At 49.8% G+C, this 15,543-nt stretch overlaps 1 protein-coding gene across 4 annotated transcripts in view; it reads right to left on the minus strand.

Moving 5' to 3' along the window:
• The window catches only part of RPGRIP1L (RPGRIP1 like), an 827,898-nt gene that overhangs the window by 625,916 nt on the left and 186,439 nt on the right, over nt 1-15,543 (minus strand). For all 4 annotated transcript variants that reach the window (XM_078668308.1, XM_078668309.1, XM_078668306.1 and 1 more), the window contains exon 6: nt 11,879-12,022. In XM_078668308.1, the coding sequence (XP_078524434.1) occupies nt 11,879-12,022 (144 nt within the window). The remainder of the gene's footprint in view (nt 1-11,878; nt 12,023-15,543) is intronic.

Consider the following 15,543-nt stretch of genomic DNA (forward strand, 5'->3'; position numbering starts at 1 on the left):
TGCGAGATCCCTTTCCCCCCAAAGCCTCTATAATTAGTTTAGCCTCGAGAAGACTGAATTGAGGAAGCGCAACCAGTGTACTACCATATATAGGGCTTCTTCAACGAACTATAAATGTAAACTTCAGGCAGAAAGGAAGAGCATATTAGCCAATCCTGGTGCCTGAGAACTGTAGTTCCCGCTATTTGCGAAAACCCTGTCATTGCTACATCCACCAAGCTGTCAATAATTGCTTCCAATGTTCTCTCCCTCTCTTACGATAGCTTTTGTCTCTTCTTTCTTGTCACCTGGTATCAACTCTACAGAAGAAGAAATATCGGACCACATCTGTCTTCTATAATGGCTGAGGATGGCTGAAGTATTTACTGCCTTAACAGAGGTTGCAGCCTATGTAGTACCCACTTGCCAAAACCATCAATTTTTCTACCCAGACAATCAGGAAGAGCGGTAATAGTATGATGTAGGACAGTAGGAGCTCTTCTGTATAGCTTGCATCACTATGGAGTCAGCTTTAGGATGTCTTATAAGGTTGAGAGTTCTCAAGAGCATGGTATGTTTTGACGAAACCTGGCACCATTGCACTACCGACCTTGCATGATTTTAAGTCCTTCCTTCTAAAAATGGTCAATATTTGGAACAGATTTGAATCTGTCTTGTATGTTCTTTGAAGGAGAATAGAAAGCAGTCTGTTTCAGTGACTGTAAGAAGGAGATTAAAATATTTGGAAGCTCTTTCCACTAAAGAGTAGAATTCAGAAGTATCATCTAGTGGCAGGTCTGGATGAGGCAGAGACAGATGCCCTGCTACAGAGACAACATACTTTCCCATTCATAATGAACTATAGGACAGTAGTTTATAACATCTCCTTCTTCATCATCATAAGATCTTCATCAACACGGCAGACCTATAGGATTGTTTGTACTGGTGTTGGAGGTGGATGAGATCCTTGAGGTGCTTGAATCTGTGGTGGATCGAGAAGAAGTTGCGCAGGTTTCTTTTGTTTCTTCTGTGGAAATCTGGTATAATAATCTTGCAATAAAGTTCAGAAATGCAGTCCACTGGTACCTTTAACATCAGGGTATTCCTCTGAATGAAGCAAACCCAAAAGACGACCATCTCGATCACTTAAGGTTTTTGCAAAGTATTCTTTGAAAATATTGCAGTCTTTCATCATGTGATGATAATAGAGTCAGTAAGTGCACTCCTTGTGGGGCTCTTCAACATACATTCTCCTCTTCTTTACACTGGTGATGTTGACCCTAAAGAGTCCTTTCTTTGTAAACTGGGGTGTGAATCAAGCATGCAAATCTATCAAAGAAAGAATGTGAGAGAAAACAACTTCTGGTAAGTCTACAAGAGAGGTTCCCTATTTACCTAATCAATTACAATCTGTGCAGTCAAGAAGTTAGGGAGAGTAGTGGAAAACTGTGAAAGAGAAGAGAGAGTCAGTGAGTGAGTGTATAATCGTAATATGGTGAGTTGCTCATGCAAACAGTTGTGGGTCTTTCTGACAGCTGTCTCAATTTTCTCTCTGTGCCTGGTCTCTCCCGCATATTTATAATTGAGGGTCAACAAGGGGGCCCATACGAGTCAGCACAGGACCTCGGGGAACATATTTTTGAAAACAACATTGGTCCCATGCATAAGCAATATTCAGACAGCAATCAATATAGACACAATGGATACTATATTTAGTTATGACATGTCCAGCCGGACAGAGGTCCCAATCTTTTACTTTTTGGAAACATCACAGACGAAATACCTTCAACAACTCTTCGTAGTGGGGAACAAGCCTGTACCCTAACACATACAAATTGGCATGGTGAAGAAAAAATCACAAACAAACAGAACAGGGCTTTTAGGCAAAAGCTTCAGATTTCTGTGATTAGTAGTATAACATAAATTCAATTCACACCATTATACGCATATAACACATGGTATACGTTTTTAGTATATGGTGCTCAGGAAAGTCGACGACGTTTCGATCCCAATATTAGATCAAGGGGATCATCATCAGGACATAAATAATGCCTAAACAGTACAAGCCTCTATAGCCGAATACGCCCAACCTAATGAGTCTGGGCAAAGTAAAGAGAAGTAGGTAAATTAACCCGGCAGTCCAGCAATCGGGAGCCTTAGGACAACGCGTCAGCGGAGTGCTCAGTCGCGTTAAGTAGAGGGGAAGTTAGCCGGGTCAGTCGGCAGGGGTTTCTTCTTGGCCAATGCATTGAAGCCGATCACAGTCCCAAAGCAGGTGGACTAAAGTGCCACAACCCCGCCAACATGTTGCCTCCCTAGAATGGTCAATCTCGTGCAGCCTCTCCGGCGTATAATACCAATAGGTTGCGACCTTAGTGAGTGCGTCTGTAAAGCCCATATGGTATGCGGAATGCCGGGCCCTATATTAAATATCTTCACATTCTTTATGGCTGAGGCTCCGTCCCAGCTCCCTCTCCCATCATGCCTTCCCCGAACTATATATGTGCGTGTATGTAGTCTGTAGCATTTTATATAGGTCAGAGATAAGTTTTTTGTCGGTTTTCCGTGTGACTAACCAGTATTCATAGGGCCACAGCCGTCGGTCGACCGAAGATCGCACCTGGCCGTTAAGTGCCCAGTGTCGGGCCTCAAGATATCGGAGCATCGCAAGTCTAAGCTTCATCTGAGGTTTTTTTACCATTCAGTACAGATTAACTGAGCCAGTTCCGATTGAGTCTGGCGAATCCAGCCTCTCGGTGGCTGTAGTGGAATAGTGCGGAATAAATAAAGAATCTGCGGAAGAATCGTCATCTTTACTGCCGCCACTTTCCCCAGCCACGAAAGGGGGAAATGTCGCCATCTACCTAGCTCCCGCCTAATCTTCTGCTGCAGTTGCGCATAGTTAATCAGAACCGTGTCAGGGAGAGTAGCAGCCAACTGAATCCCCAAGTACGGGATTGCTTCAGTCGACCAGTGGAAAGGAAAGGACTCCTGCAAAAATTTCCGCGTGGGCCCGTCCAAGGAGAGGTCTAGGGCCACGGACTTGCTCATATTGACCTTAAAGCCCGCCGCTTGCCCGAACTCCTCAAGGGATGTAAAACATGCCGACAAGGATTCCCTGGGCTGGGATAAGTACAAGTTTATCGTGTGAGTGTACCCACCGAATTTAATCCCCTGCACCTTCGGATCCAGCCGCAGCCTCTGCACCAGCGGCTCCATGTAGAGGGCAAAAAGCAGGGGCGACAACGGGCACCCCTGTCTCGTACCCTGTTCAATAGAAAACCGGGGAGAGGTACAACCATTGACCTGGACCATCGTGGTTGGGAACGTGTAGCAGTTCATAATAAAAGTGCAAAATTTCTCCCCATGCCCGCCTTCGCTAGAATTCATTCCAGGTATGGCCAGTGGACCCGATCAAAGGCCTTTTCGGCATCGATCGCCAGCATCATAAATTCTCCGATCGTACGTGTGGCCTTCTCTATCAAGTGCAGGGCCCTCTTGATATTGTCTGCAGTTTGGAGTTCCGGGATGAACCCGGCCTGGTCCGGGTCAATCAGACCACTCATAAATGGCGCAAGCCGAGCCACTAGAATGCCGGTACAGAGCTTAAGGTCAACGTTAAGAAGCAAAATAGGACGGTACGCCCCACAATGCGATCTGTCTTTCCCCGGTTTAGGGATGACGGAAATAGTGGCATCCAGCAGATCTCTGGGGATCGCTCCCGGCTTCGTAAATGAATTAAAAAGGGATGGCAAGAGAGGGGCCACTTGCGCACAAAATGTCGTATAAAAACTTGCTGGGAAGCCGTCCCGCCCAGGCGCCTTAGCTAGCTTAAGACGGGAAATGGGCGTGATGACCTCTCCTGGTCTTATATCACGATCTAAGATGTCCGCCTGCTCTTTCGTAAGAGCGGGGAGAAGAATGGAAGCAAGAAAGGATTCCCCTATCTGTGACTCAATGAAGGACCCAGCATAAACGGCGGCATAAAAATTGCTAAAAGCGGAGGCTATAGCAGCATCCTCTGTGACTCGACCTCCCCCCCTGCGTGCGAATCTCCTGCACATTCTGACTCTGTCGCACCTCGCGCAGCTTATTACCTAGCAGGCGCTCACAGCGATCACCCCCAGTATAAAATGTATGTGTCAACTGCAAGGCAGCATACTCCGCCCGATCCTGGTCCAACGCCGCCAACTGGTGCTGCATAGACTTAAGTTGCTTCCAAACCCATGGGGCCCCCGTCCGCTGGTGTATTTGTTCTAGCTCCCTCGTCTGAAGTGTAAGCTCCTCCCTTTTACGCGCGTGTTCGACATTGTCTGCCGCAGAAATCGCGATAAGCTCCCCCACCAACACTGCCTTTAACGCTGCCCATTGTGTCGCCAGTGTGGTGTCGGTGTTGCTATTATGCTCAAGATAGTCAGATATGACCACCCGTAGATGTGTGACCACCTCCTTACGATGTAGCAACGGTTCCCGCAGCCTCCAGCTCCGCGTCACATGCGAGACCGGTGGGAGGGAAAACACAACTGTCACTGGTGCATGGTCCAGCAGAGATGCAGTACCTATGTCGACCCCTGTCGTGAGCGCCTGAAGTGATGTGGAAGCAGGTAGGTAATAAACGAGCATATGTTTTGTGTGCATTGGAGTAATAGGTGTATTCCTTATTCACAGGGTGACAGCAGCGCCAGAGGTCCACCAAACCGATCTCCCGCAAACGAGCCAACCCTTCCGGGGAGAGCGCTCCAGACTGGGAAGTACGTTGACAGGACCTATCGAGGGAGTTATCAAAAACTAAATTAAGGTCCCCACCCCGTAGGACAGGACGATCTGTTGTATCGGAAGCCTCGCTAAGCGCAAGATGAAAACATTTCTCCTGACCCTCATTGGGAGCGTACACCAAACCTATAGTGAATACTGAAGCGCCCAGGGAGAACCTATATGTCAATAGCCTCCCCCGTATCTCAGCCCCCTTTTGCAACACCTTACCCCGAAATCGCCGGGCCACCAAAATCGCGACACCTGCGGACTTCGTGGTATCGGAGGAGAAAAATAGGAAGGGGAAACTACGAGACCTAAGACGGTGACAGCCTCTCTGCAATAAATGCGTCTCCTGTAAGAGACAGATATCGGCCTGTGAGTGCTCAAGCAAAGAAAGGACCGCCTTGCGCTTCACTGGGCTGTTTAACCCCCTGACATTTAGTGTAAGAATCTTAAGTTCAGTGCTAGGCATTACTTATGAAACACCATAAAGAGCCACTAGGCATCTGCCCTCCCAGCACAGCTCTGTGGACTTGGAACAAACTAACCCTCCCCCCAACTACCCTACCCCAACAAAAGCCCAAAAAAGAAACAGACGAAACATGTCCAGATTGTCCTTCATCCTCGGATGACCGGAAACATGGTATACTGGGGTAACTCGTGGAACACTCCATCACCACATCCGCTCCCCCTCCCGCCGACAACCCCTGCCATGAAGCAGAGAAAGTGAGACCAGCAACATTAAATGCTGCACAGGCATCAGCCAGTCTGTGGAGGGGCACCGTCCGAGGCAGCCGCCTTGACCGTGGCACTCTGACCCTCTGCAATCGCTGCCGCCGAGGGTTTCTTCACCCGCCGTCGCCACCTTGCATACGCCATCTGGGCTTGGAGTCGTCCTTATCAGTCACCTGACTCGCTGCTACATGGTCCTCCGCTGGCTGCTCGATGCCCAGCAATCGGCAGGCCTTAGAGACAGAACGTAGCTGGTACAGTTTATTCTCCAATTGAAAGACCAAGCGGAATGGGTGGCCCCAACTATAAGGAATTTTCTGCTGCTGTAGATGGGTCGTTACGGGCCGGAAAAGCCTGCGCCTTTGTAGAGTGAGCGCTGAGAGGTCTTGGAGGAGGACCGGTGATTGCCCCTGAAACGACACTGGCTGCGCCTGCCTGGCCCTCTGCAAAATTTCCTCCTTTGTACAAAAGTCTTGTTCACAGACCAGTATGTCGGGGGGGGGGGTGCAGTAGCGGCTCGCACAGCCCCGACTCGATGAGCTCTGTCCAGACATAACTCTGATTCCAGCGGGCACCCTCAAATATGGTTGAAGAGCTCTCTGGCATAGCCGAACAGGTCCCTTGTTTCGTCATTGAGCGGTACATTACGAATCCTTATGTTATGCCGCCGTGAGCGATTTTCAAGATCCTCCAGATGCATCTGGAGATCCACCTGCTGATCATGGAGCCGGACGACTTCTTGTTGCAAAGCTGCAAGTTCCGTCTCCGTGTTATCACCCTTTTTCTCGAGCACCGCCACCCTCTCTCTGATACCATCTACATCCTTGCGAAACTCCCGTAGCTCACTCGCGAATTCCGTTTTCAGCGTGTGGATATCATCTCTCAGGGACGTGAACAGGGACTCCAAGAAGGCCTTAGTAATGGGCTCCAAGTCCAGCCTATGCTCCGACGATACCTGTTTCGTAGCCGACGTCATGGCGTCCTGCTTCTGACTCTCCTGGACATTGGCAAAGAGATCTTTCATCGATTTGTCCCTGCGTCCTCTGGATGTGGACATCGCCCGCCCCCGACGCTGCCGCACTCATCAGATGAGGCCCCTATTCGATATATATCCAGGCAGAAAGTCCGCCAAGCCCTCGTCTCGCCGGGCTGCGGAGCCCCTGTTCTGTCCGTATCCTTCCGCCCCCTAAATGCCAGGCCGGGCCGCCCTCCGGGCACTTGCCACCACCAGGTTGCCAACACTCTCCGTCCTGTAGAGTCCCCGACTGAGGCACCTCCCCGAGGGCTATGACAGGCTCATTGGTTGTCTCCTGTGACACTCCGCTCACAAAGCGTCGCTAGGGCCACGGTATCGCATTCACTCAGCAGTCCTCCACCGCATACACTGGGTCACCACCCTGTCTCGTGGCACCCCTGTGGCTCCGTACTCCGGGTCTCAAATATGCCCGCTCCTTCAGTGGGCCCCAGCGCAGTCCCCCGCCACACACTCGCTCCCGGTCTCCAGGGTTCCTTTCCTCAGATCAGGCACGGTCCAGGGGCCGCCCAACTAAGTCCGCGGTATAACAAAACCGCTTCCACCTACTTCTGGCAGTCGCCGGTAGCCCAACGTCCTCACTAGCGTCTCAGGACCGGCCAAGCGTTCCCCGTCGGCGCTGTACACCACACGCGGTCTCCGCTACTCTTCCATGGTGGGCTCGCTCCGGTCACCTCCCCACACGGGCTCGCCCCCAACTCCAGACCAGCTGTGGCGAGCAACGTGCTGTGGGCCTCCTCTCCTGGCCCAAATCCCTCCGCGGCCTTCCTGCCGCTGGGGCCCTCGCACTCTTCCTGCGCCTCCTCGGACTGCTGTGCTCTTCTCCTGGGGGTCAGTCACCACCTCCAGCCCCCCATGCCTCACCGCAGGTCTGTGCTGCCTGTCTCCGGTCCTGTGGCTGCGCTCGCTCTCTGCCTGCCACCTTTGCTGTGTTACCGCTGTAAGCCGCGATTAGGCTCCCCCGGCTGCCGCCGACCAAGGGCATCGTCTCACCTGTGGGCCGCCGACAGTCCCGGACGCTCAACTGTGATGGGCTCTCCCTTGCTGTCGCTTCCAGCGGATGCGGGAGGGCTCAGGCACCCCCGCCCGGCCCTCGATCGCGCGCGGCACCACCGTCCGCTACGGAGCCTCTCAAGATGGCACCACAGTCGACCTCCTTCGCGGCCCTCCATCCGCTCCTGCACAGCCACGACTTGCAGGCAGCCTCTGCTTCAGCGCCCGGCCCCCGACAGGCAGGACAGCTTCAGTCTTTGCCACCGGGCCTTCGCACACCAGAATGGCAGCGCTAGGCCCCGTCTCACAGCTCCTTGGGGGAGGGGTGCGCTCCCGGTCGGACACTCAGTTTCGCCCAGACACCACTCGCTGGGGCTACCACTCGACCACACCAGCCGGCCGTGCTATCCCTGCGACTAGGACCGTCCTCTAGCAAGGGTCAACGGACCCGAGGACGGCCGAAACCGGTGCTTAAAGGGGGCCGTCGGCAGGAGCAGGAGAGCGACACGTCTTTTCACTTCGCCATCTTGGCCACGCCCCCCCTTAAGTAGCACTTTAAACATGTCTCAGGCCTGCTATTGCAGCTTGTGTGTGCAGTTTTAAACTGCTATTTAGACCTGGCAAAGTAAACGTTTTGCCAGGCCCAAACCGTCCTTTTTAATACATATAAGTCACCTCTGTAGTAGGACCTGGACAGCCCAGATGGCAGGGTGCAATGTATTTAAAATGTAGACATGTACTTTTAAGTTTTACATATCCTGGTGGTGCAAAACCTGTAAATTGGTTTTCACTACTGCAAGGCCTACCTCTCCAATAGGATAACATTGGAGTTTACTTATTACATTGTATAAGTGTAATTTTTAAATGGGAACATGTTTGGTGTCCCTGGAATTGTAATGAAAAATCTTAACTTATGGTGAAGTCAGGTTTTAAATGACAATTTTGAAAATGCCACTTTTAGAAAGTTGCCATTTTCTTGCCTCAGCCAGTTGGTGCCAACAGCCTGTTTCTGGGTCATATGACTGGGTATAGTTAACAGTTGGGTTTTGTGTATCCCGCCTAGACAGCCACACACAATAGGGGGCTTAGGTGTGGCTAGATGGGCCGTCACTGGCAGGATAGGAGGGAAGAGCTGGACCCAGCCCCACTTACAATGAAATAGGCTGTGTCCTACCTCCACACAAAGGTCTGTATACCCCCCTGTAGTTAGTCTGGAACCAGGTCCAGGAAGGCAGTTCATCTATGCACTTCAAATGCATGCCTCTAGAAGCTTCTCCCCACTTCAAAGGCACAACTGGGTATAAATACTGGACCTCTGACAACAACTCTTCAGTACACTTCTGGACCTGTGGATAATCTACTAGGGGGAGGAGGACTGCTGTGTTGCTGAAAGGACTGCCACTCTGCTAGACTGCTACTCTGAATGACCGCTGTGCTGTACTGACCTGGTGACCAGCTGCCTGGGTGAGAGGATTGGATCTGCATCTTTTGAAGCTAGAGTGACTCCAAGTGTTAGCTGCCTGGCCTCCTCATTTTTAGTCTCAGGGATACAATAGGTTTCCAACCACCTTCACCTGGCTCTTCCTTCTGCGAGTCTATCCTACCAGGTACAACCCCGGTCCTGGACCCTTGTAAGTGGGCTCAAGATGCTCTGCCAGTCTCTGTGGATTACGCAGATTTGATGCATCTCCTCTGCTGCGTGGCGCAAACCTGAGCAGAACTGATGCATCGTCCCTGCTGTGTGGATAGGACCCATCGCAAAGACCTGCATCGCCTTCGCAGCCACATCGGAACCGCCCCTGCATGACGCATCCTCAGCACAGGCCCTCACATCCCTTGCTGATGGCAGCCTTGACGACAGACTCCAGATCGCAGCTCCTCGGAAAAGACGCATTACCCCGACTACGCATCACCTCATCGAACAGCGGACTACACATAGCAAACCGGTCGACAGGATCCTCGACAACGACGCAGGCTCTTGCATCGCAGCCTTGCTCCATCGCGATAAAGACATACGCTTTGGCTGCCCAACACATCTTCGACGCAGAGCCTCACAATGCTCTGCAATACCTGGATTTAAAGTACTCTGTTCAGAGGGCCTAACAGTTCCTCTAGCCAGCCCATGCTCCATCGTGATTGGCCGAAACGTGTGACATTGTCCTGGGTCTGGCGCGCAACTTATTCAGTTGGCGCTTTGTGCTTTTTTGGAGCTATTTGCACTAAAATCATTAAAATTGCATCTCTTCAGCTCAGCTGATTGGATTTTTGTCATTTTGGTCTTGTTTTATTTAATAAAGAAAGGTCTATTTCTTTTATCATGGTGAGGGGTATTTTGTGTGTGGGATTTTCACTTTGTAAAGTGTTGCACAAATACTTTACACAATGCCTCTATGTTAAGCCTGGCTGCTCTGTGCCAAGCTACCAGAGGGTTAAGCACAGGTTAATTTAGGTTTTGCTTGTGCCTACCCTTGACAGGGACTGTAGTTGCTGCTAGACCAGGGCTAACACCCAGTCAACCAACAACCCAATTTCTTGCAAACAGTATCCGGCACAGAATGGGATCTGGAGCTCAAGCAAGCTCCGTCTGTTTACCAACAAGTACTACTGTGCTTCAAAGTCTCACAACTTATGAAAGACACATAAGCATAGACAATTTACTCCATTCATCCATACTTCTCTACATCCATCAACCTTCTTTCCATACCTTCTTCCTCCCTTTGTGTTCTTTTGTTTCTCTTAACCCCTTCCATGCTGATGACGAACCCCAGCCGTCATGCACTACGGTGCTCGTGTGCTGATGACGGCTGGGGTTCGTCATGAACCCACCCACTCAATAAAACTGCAGCACAGGCGCAGAATCACGGCCGCATGGAAGGGGTTAAACTACATTTATGAGCTTCTATTCGGAGACCTGCATCTCAGCTTACATTCAAAAGTATTGTAAACATCAATTGAAATATATTACGTAAGAGAACTGGTCCGTGACACCCACCCCTGCTCACGATGCTAAAGTGGGAATTCATGACACCCCTGGTATTAACTGTTTTGACCCAAGGCACAGTTTATTGTGATACTGACCATGGAAGTTGTAGAGGGACACCTACACTTTATTTCTTATGGATAAGTACACTGCAGTGCCTATAGAGGCCGGGACAGAAGGAGGACACTAGTTTGTGTCTTTCATGACCCCTGCTGCCTGGCTGTAGGAAATGTTTGTGCTTTTTTACAGTTGTTACTGTCAAGCAGGATTTCTCCCAGGAATGTCAAACATTAGCATCTGACACATATCAGAATGAATAGCAATACCACTGAATAATAGACTGCAAGGAAGCTTAAGGGGGGATACGTTTATCACACTGTACTTATTTGCACATTGTCTATCTTTACAAAAGGGTGCTGCACCAGTGCAGGGGATCAGCTGTGCAGCAAAACTTTCTCATACAAATATACGGTATATAAGAGTTGGGCACATGCCAACTGCACATATGTGAGTGGGATGAATGGTTGCTACTCAAACTGGAATCAGATATGAAGGCAAGCAGGAGACAGCAGACCTCGACTTTCAACAAGGCACTCACCGCTGACATGAAGAAAGTTACTTACCTGAAACTGAAGTTCTCCAGTGTTGGTATCTTTCATAGATTCACATGCTTAAATCTGTGTGAATGTGAATCTATGAAAAATCTAATACTGCAGAACTACCATCAATGGGGACTTCCATTTCATCCACTGACTACCGCTTATTTGGGCAATTACATCTATTATTTACAATGCTTAGAAATTGCAGAATTGAGGTATGAAACACTACAAACCAAGTTATTACTGCTAATAACATCTCCACACAATGGAATAAACAGATAAAAAAAAAAAGGTCACAGCCCTTGGTCTTAACATTTATTGTCAAGTTAGTCTGTCATGCCTAGAGATGGGTCTACAATGATTCACAAGGGTCTCTGAAGAACCCCCTGTGTGAATGTAACCTTATATTAACAATCTGAGCACCGGGTTTGACCACCCTTAACGCCCCCTTGGGGCAAGTACCATGGTCAATAGAGGCGAAGGATGCCCGACAAACTGCATCAGTGAATTTTTGCATATTGTACAGGGGTGTATAAAACTGTGGATCAGTTCAAGTCAACGTAGCTCACAAAGTCTGGACAGAACACATACTACACAAAATAATGAAAAAATAGATTTCTAACCTTTTTTGATTGGTGTTTAATATCACACCTAACTAATGGATTTTCACTTAGTCTTTAAGCCAAACCAACAACAAGGAGGTATGCTAAGAAGAACTTGGGACCTGCCAAAGCAACATGTATTCTATGCAGATAGATGCATAAAGAATACTCATGAAATCTATTTAATGTGTTTTTTCAACTATACCTCTGACCTGCTGCCTGCTGCTCTCGGATCTGAAGCAGGGAGTCTTCATATTCCTTTTCTTTCTTCTTCATTTGATTTCTCTGTAGTTCTGCTGTCAGTTTCAGCTCCTCTATTTGTGCATGGAGTGTCTCGATGACATTCTCTCTGTAAACCAAGCACAGAAACGGTTTAACAAAGCACCTTCCTACAGGAAGTAACATGCCTAGTAGTTAGTACACTTGTTACCACACAGTTAAGTACAGTTGCAAGTCAAATATGATATTTCAAGATGAAGATCATAACTTTTGTACCAACAATAAAATAAAAGCGAAATACCCCTATAAAACAATAACTAGAAAACTCGATCAATGGAGTGAATTTGAATGAATCGCCTGACTTCTAGAACATGGTGGTGAATCCTTCAACATAGACCGATGCTTCCCATCTCTTAATCAATCTGTTTTTTTTTCTTCAAAAACCTTTATTGACAAAATTGCATAGACAGGTTACTTACTTGCACCAAATCAGAGCACCATACTCATGAAAACGATCAAATGTGACGAGGTTGACCAAAATTACAAATCATCCAAAAGCGACAACATGACAGACATACTTCAGGCGCACCAGGACGGGGAACAGGAATCGATGTGAGGCGCAGAAACTGCAGGAGAAGGGACGGGCCAAGCTGAAGGGAGTACAGAGAAGGGAAAGGCCAGTTACTGACCTACACCAGCAGCCGCCGTGGGCGGAGCACCGGCGGGGAACGCGGGAGTGGCAACTGGGCTTTGGGGGGTACGAACCAAAAGGTAAGACACAAGAGGGCTCCATATATTGAGTGGGTGAGATCTAGCTGGCATAAGGTCACAGAATTCGGACAATAGGGTCTGGCAGCGTGATGCATCCTCGAGCCAATGAGCAAACTTAGGTGCAGGTTTGCGACCCCAGCACATGGAAACCCTACGCCGCGCGAGGATAAGCAGCATGGCAATCAAGCTGTGGGAGGAGTCGGGGCAGAATTTAAGAAAGCCTAAGAGGCAGAGCAGGGGGTCGAGCTGGACTGGCGATGAAGTGATCTCAGAGATAGCAGCACAGACCTCACGCCAGTAAGCGGAGACCTTGGGGCACAGCCAGGCAAGGTGGGAGAAATCCGCTGCAGGAGCAGAGCAGTGCAGGCATCTATCACTGGGAATGAGTCCCAACTTGTGCAGCTGAACAGGAGTATGGTAGGGCCTATGCAAATATTTAAAATGAATGAGGCGCAGGCGGTAGTTTGGGGACAATCGCTTAGTCTGGTTGCAACAGTAAAGCTAATCAGCTTGGGAGATTTCCACACCAAGGTCCTCGCCCCAGGCCACACGTGCACGGTCAGTGGAGATGGAGGCAGCTGCCAGCTTGAAGGCATAGAGTTTGGTCACCAACTTCCGAGGGGAGAAAGACAAATACAGGAAATCAAGAGCAGCCATCGAGGGGGGAGACTGGGGAAACACGGGATGTAGCTCCCACAGATCGCCCTGAGTTGATAATAAAGTAAAGTGTCCATAGGACCAGAACCTTAAGCGAGAGAGAAGAATGTGTTCCCAGGGTAGAGATCTGCTACTGTAGTCAGCCCCAGACAGGTGGTGTGTTTAACCATTCTGGAGGGTTGGAGAGGAGGGAAAGCCGGATGCTGAGCGATTGGCATCGTGTTCGCCGAGAGCAGAGGAGCCTCAGAAAAATGGCAGAGTCCCTCCCAGGCCCAGCGCAGGGTGTCGACTGTGTCAATCTCAGTGCATGGGAGTTTGCTACATGTGGCTGGAAAGGAGTAGGATGTAAAAAACCGGCCTGTGCACAGCGCGTAGAGCTTGAAGTTAGGAGAGGCAAGGCCTCCACCCGACATCAGAAGAGTGAGAGTGTCATACACGAACCTGGGCTGCCTGCCAGTCCAGATCAGAGAGATAAGCAGCAAGCGGACCCTGCGAAAAAAGTGGGCATTGAGGGGAACAGGTACGTTCAGGAATAAATATAAAAATTTCGGGAGCACAACATCTTGGCAATAGCAATTCGATCGGCTAACGACAGGGGAAGCCGGCTCCACATAGGAATCTCGGACTCGAGACAGTCCACGGCACGACTGAAGTTAGTCCTCCAGAGTTCGTCCACATCCCTGCTCAGCCAGATGCCTAAATATCGAGTAGGGCCTGTTGCCGAGACGAAGCGGTAGTCCGGGGTGAAGGGCGTGGTGGCGTCAGTAAGAGAAAAGAGAACAGACTTGTTCCAGTTCACCTGTATACCTGAGTAGGCACCGAACTGTATAATCTCACGCACCAGAGGGCTATGGTTTTCCTGAGGGTTGCGGACATATAAAGTGACGTCGTCCGTGTACAAGAGGGCGCAGGCTATAAATACGAAGCCCCTCTGGGTGTGATGTTGTCAGAGTGTAGCTGCCTGGGGTTCTATTGCAACAGTGAAAAGCATAGGGGAAAGCGGGCACCTCTGACGGGTGCCAGGCCCGATGGGGATAGGAGCAGATATAAGGACATTGATCTGGAGCCGGGAAGTGGGAAGGGTATACAGGAGTAGGATTTTGCGTATAAAGACTGGGCTGAAGCCCAGATGGGGAAGGAGGAAAAATAGGAAGGGCTATTCTAAAGTATCAAATGCTTTGGTGGCATCAAGTAGGGCGGCCACAGCGGGGAGCGCTGGGTTAATTTGGTGGAGAACGGAGAAGATGGTCTGGAGATTGTGTGAGGTCGCACGGCTGGGAATAAAACCGGATTGGTCCGGGTGGGCAATGTGCGGCATGAGAGGGAGAAGGCGCGAAGCAAGCAATTTGATGAAGATTTTACTAAACGTAATAATAAGGGACAGGGGGCGATATGAATCTCGGAAGGTTTGTCCGGCTTGAGATAAGAGTGAGCATAGCCTCGTGGAGCGAAGGGGGGAACTGACTGCTCTCAAAGGACTCATTGTACATGGCGGTCAGGTGCGGCACCAAAAGCGGGGCGAAGGTCTTCTAGGAGACAGGCAAGTCGTCCAGACCGCGGGCCTTGTCACCAGGCATACCATTGATGGCGGCCAGGATTTCTTCTTTAGAAAAGGGCTCGTCCAGGAATTCCCTGTGGTAATTTTCAAGCCAAAGGAGTTCAAGGGTATTGAAATATTGATCGAGGACCTCTCGCTGGGAGCTGGATACCGCCGTGTACAGTTGCGTGTAAAAATCTCTAAATCATGCCTTGATTTCCTATGGGGAGGTGGTCCGAGCTGGGCCACCATTCTGAAGGGCTGTGATATAGATGCAGCACGAGGCGGACGGAGGAGGTTGGTCAGGGTTTTACCAGTCCGATCACCCTCGCCGAAGCAGCGCGCCTGGTCCTCCCTACTGAGGAACGAGAGCTCTCTATTGGCCTCGTTGGCAAATACGGTGTGTTTCTCACAGAGTTGAGCATGCATGTCAGGGAAAGGGTCTAGAGCGTGGGAGAAGTCCAAAGATTTAATTTCTATTTCCAATTTATCAAGTGTGTTGCGAATGGAGAGTAGGACGCCGAACTGTTTAGAAATACATTCCCAACGAATGACAACTTTTAAACCCTCCCAGAGCGTTGAGGGGGAGTCCACTGACCCCTCATTGAGCTCGAAGTAGTTAGTGATAGCAGTCTGAATCTCATCACAAAAGACAGTCTCGCAGAGCATTGGGAGGGACCCTCCAG

This window comes from Lissotriton helveticus, chromosome 12 (genome assembly GCF_964261635.1).
Source record: "Lissotriton helveticus chromosome 12, aLisHel1.1, whole genome shotgun sequence".
Taxonomy (NCBI): Eukaryota; Metazoa; Chordata; class Amphibia; order Caudata; family Salamandridae; genus Lissotriton; species Lissotriton helveticus.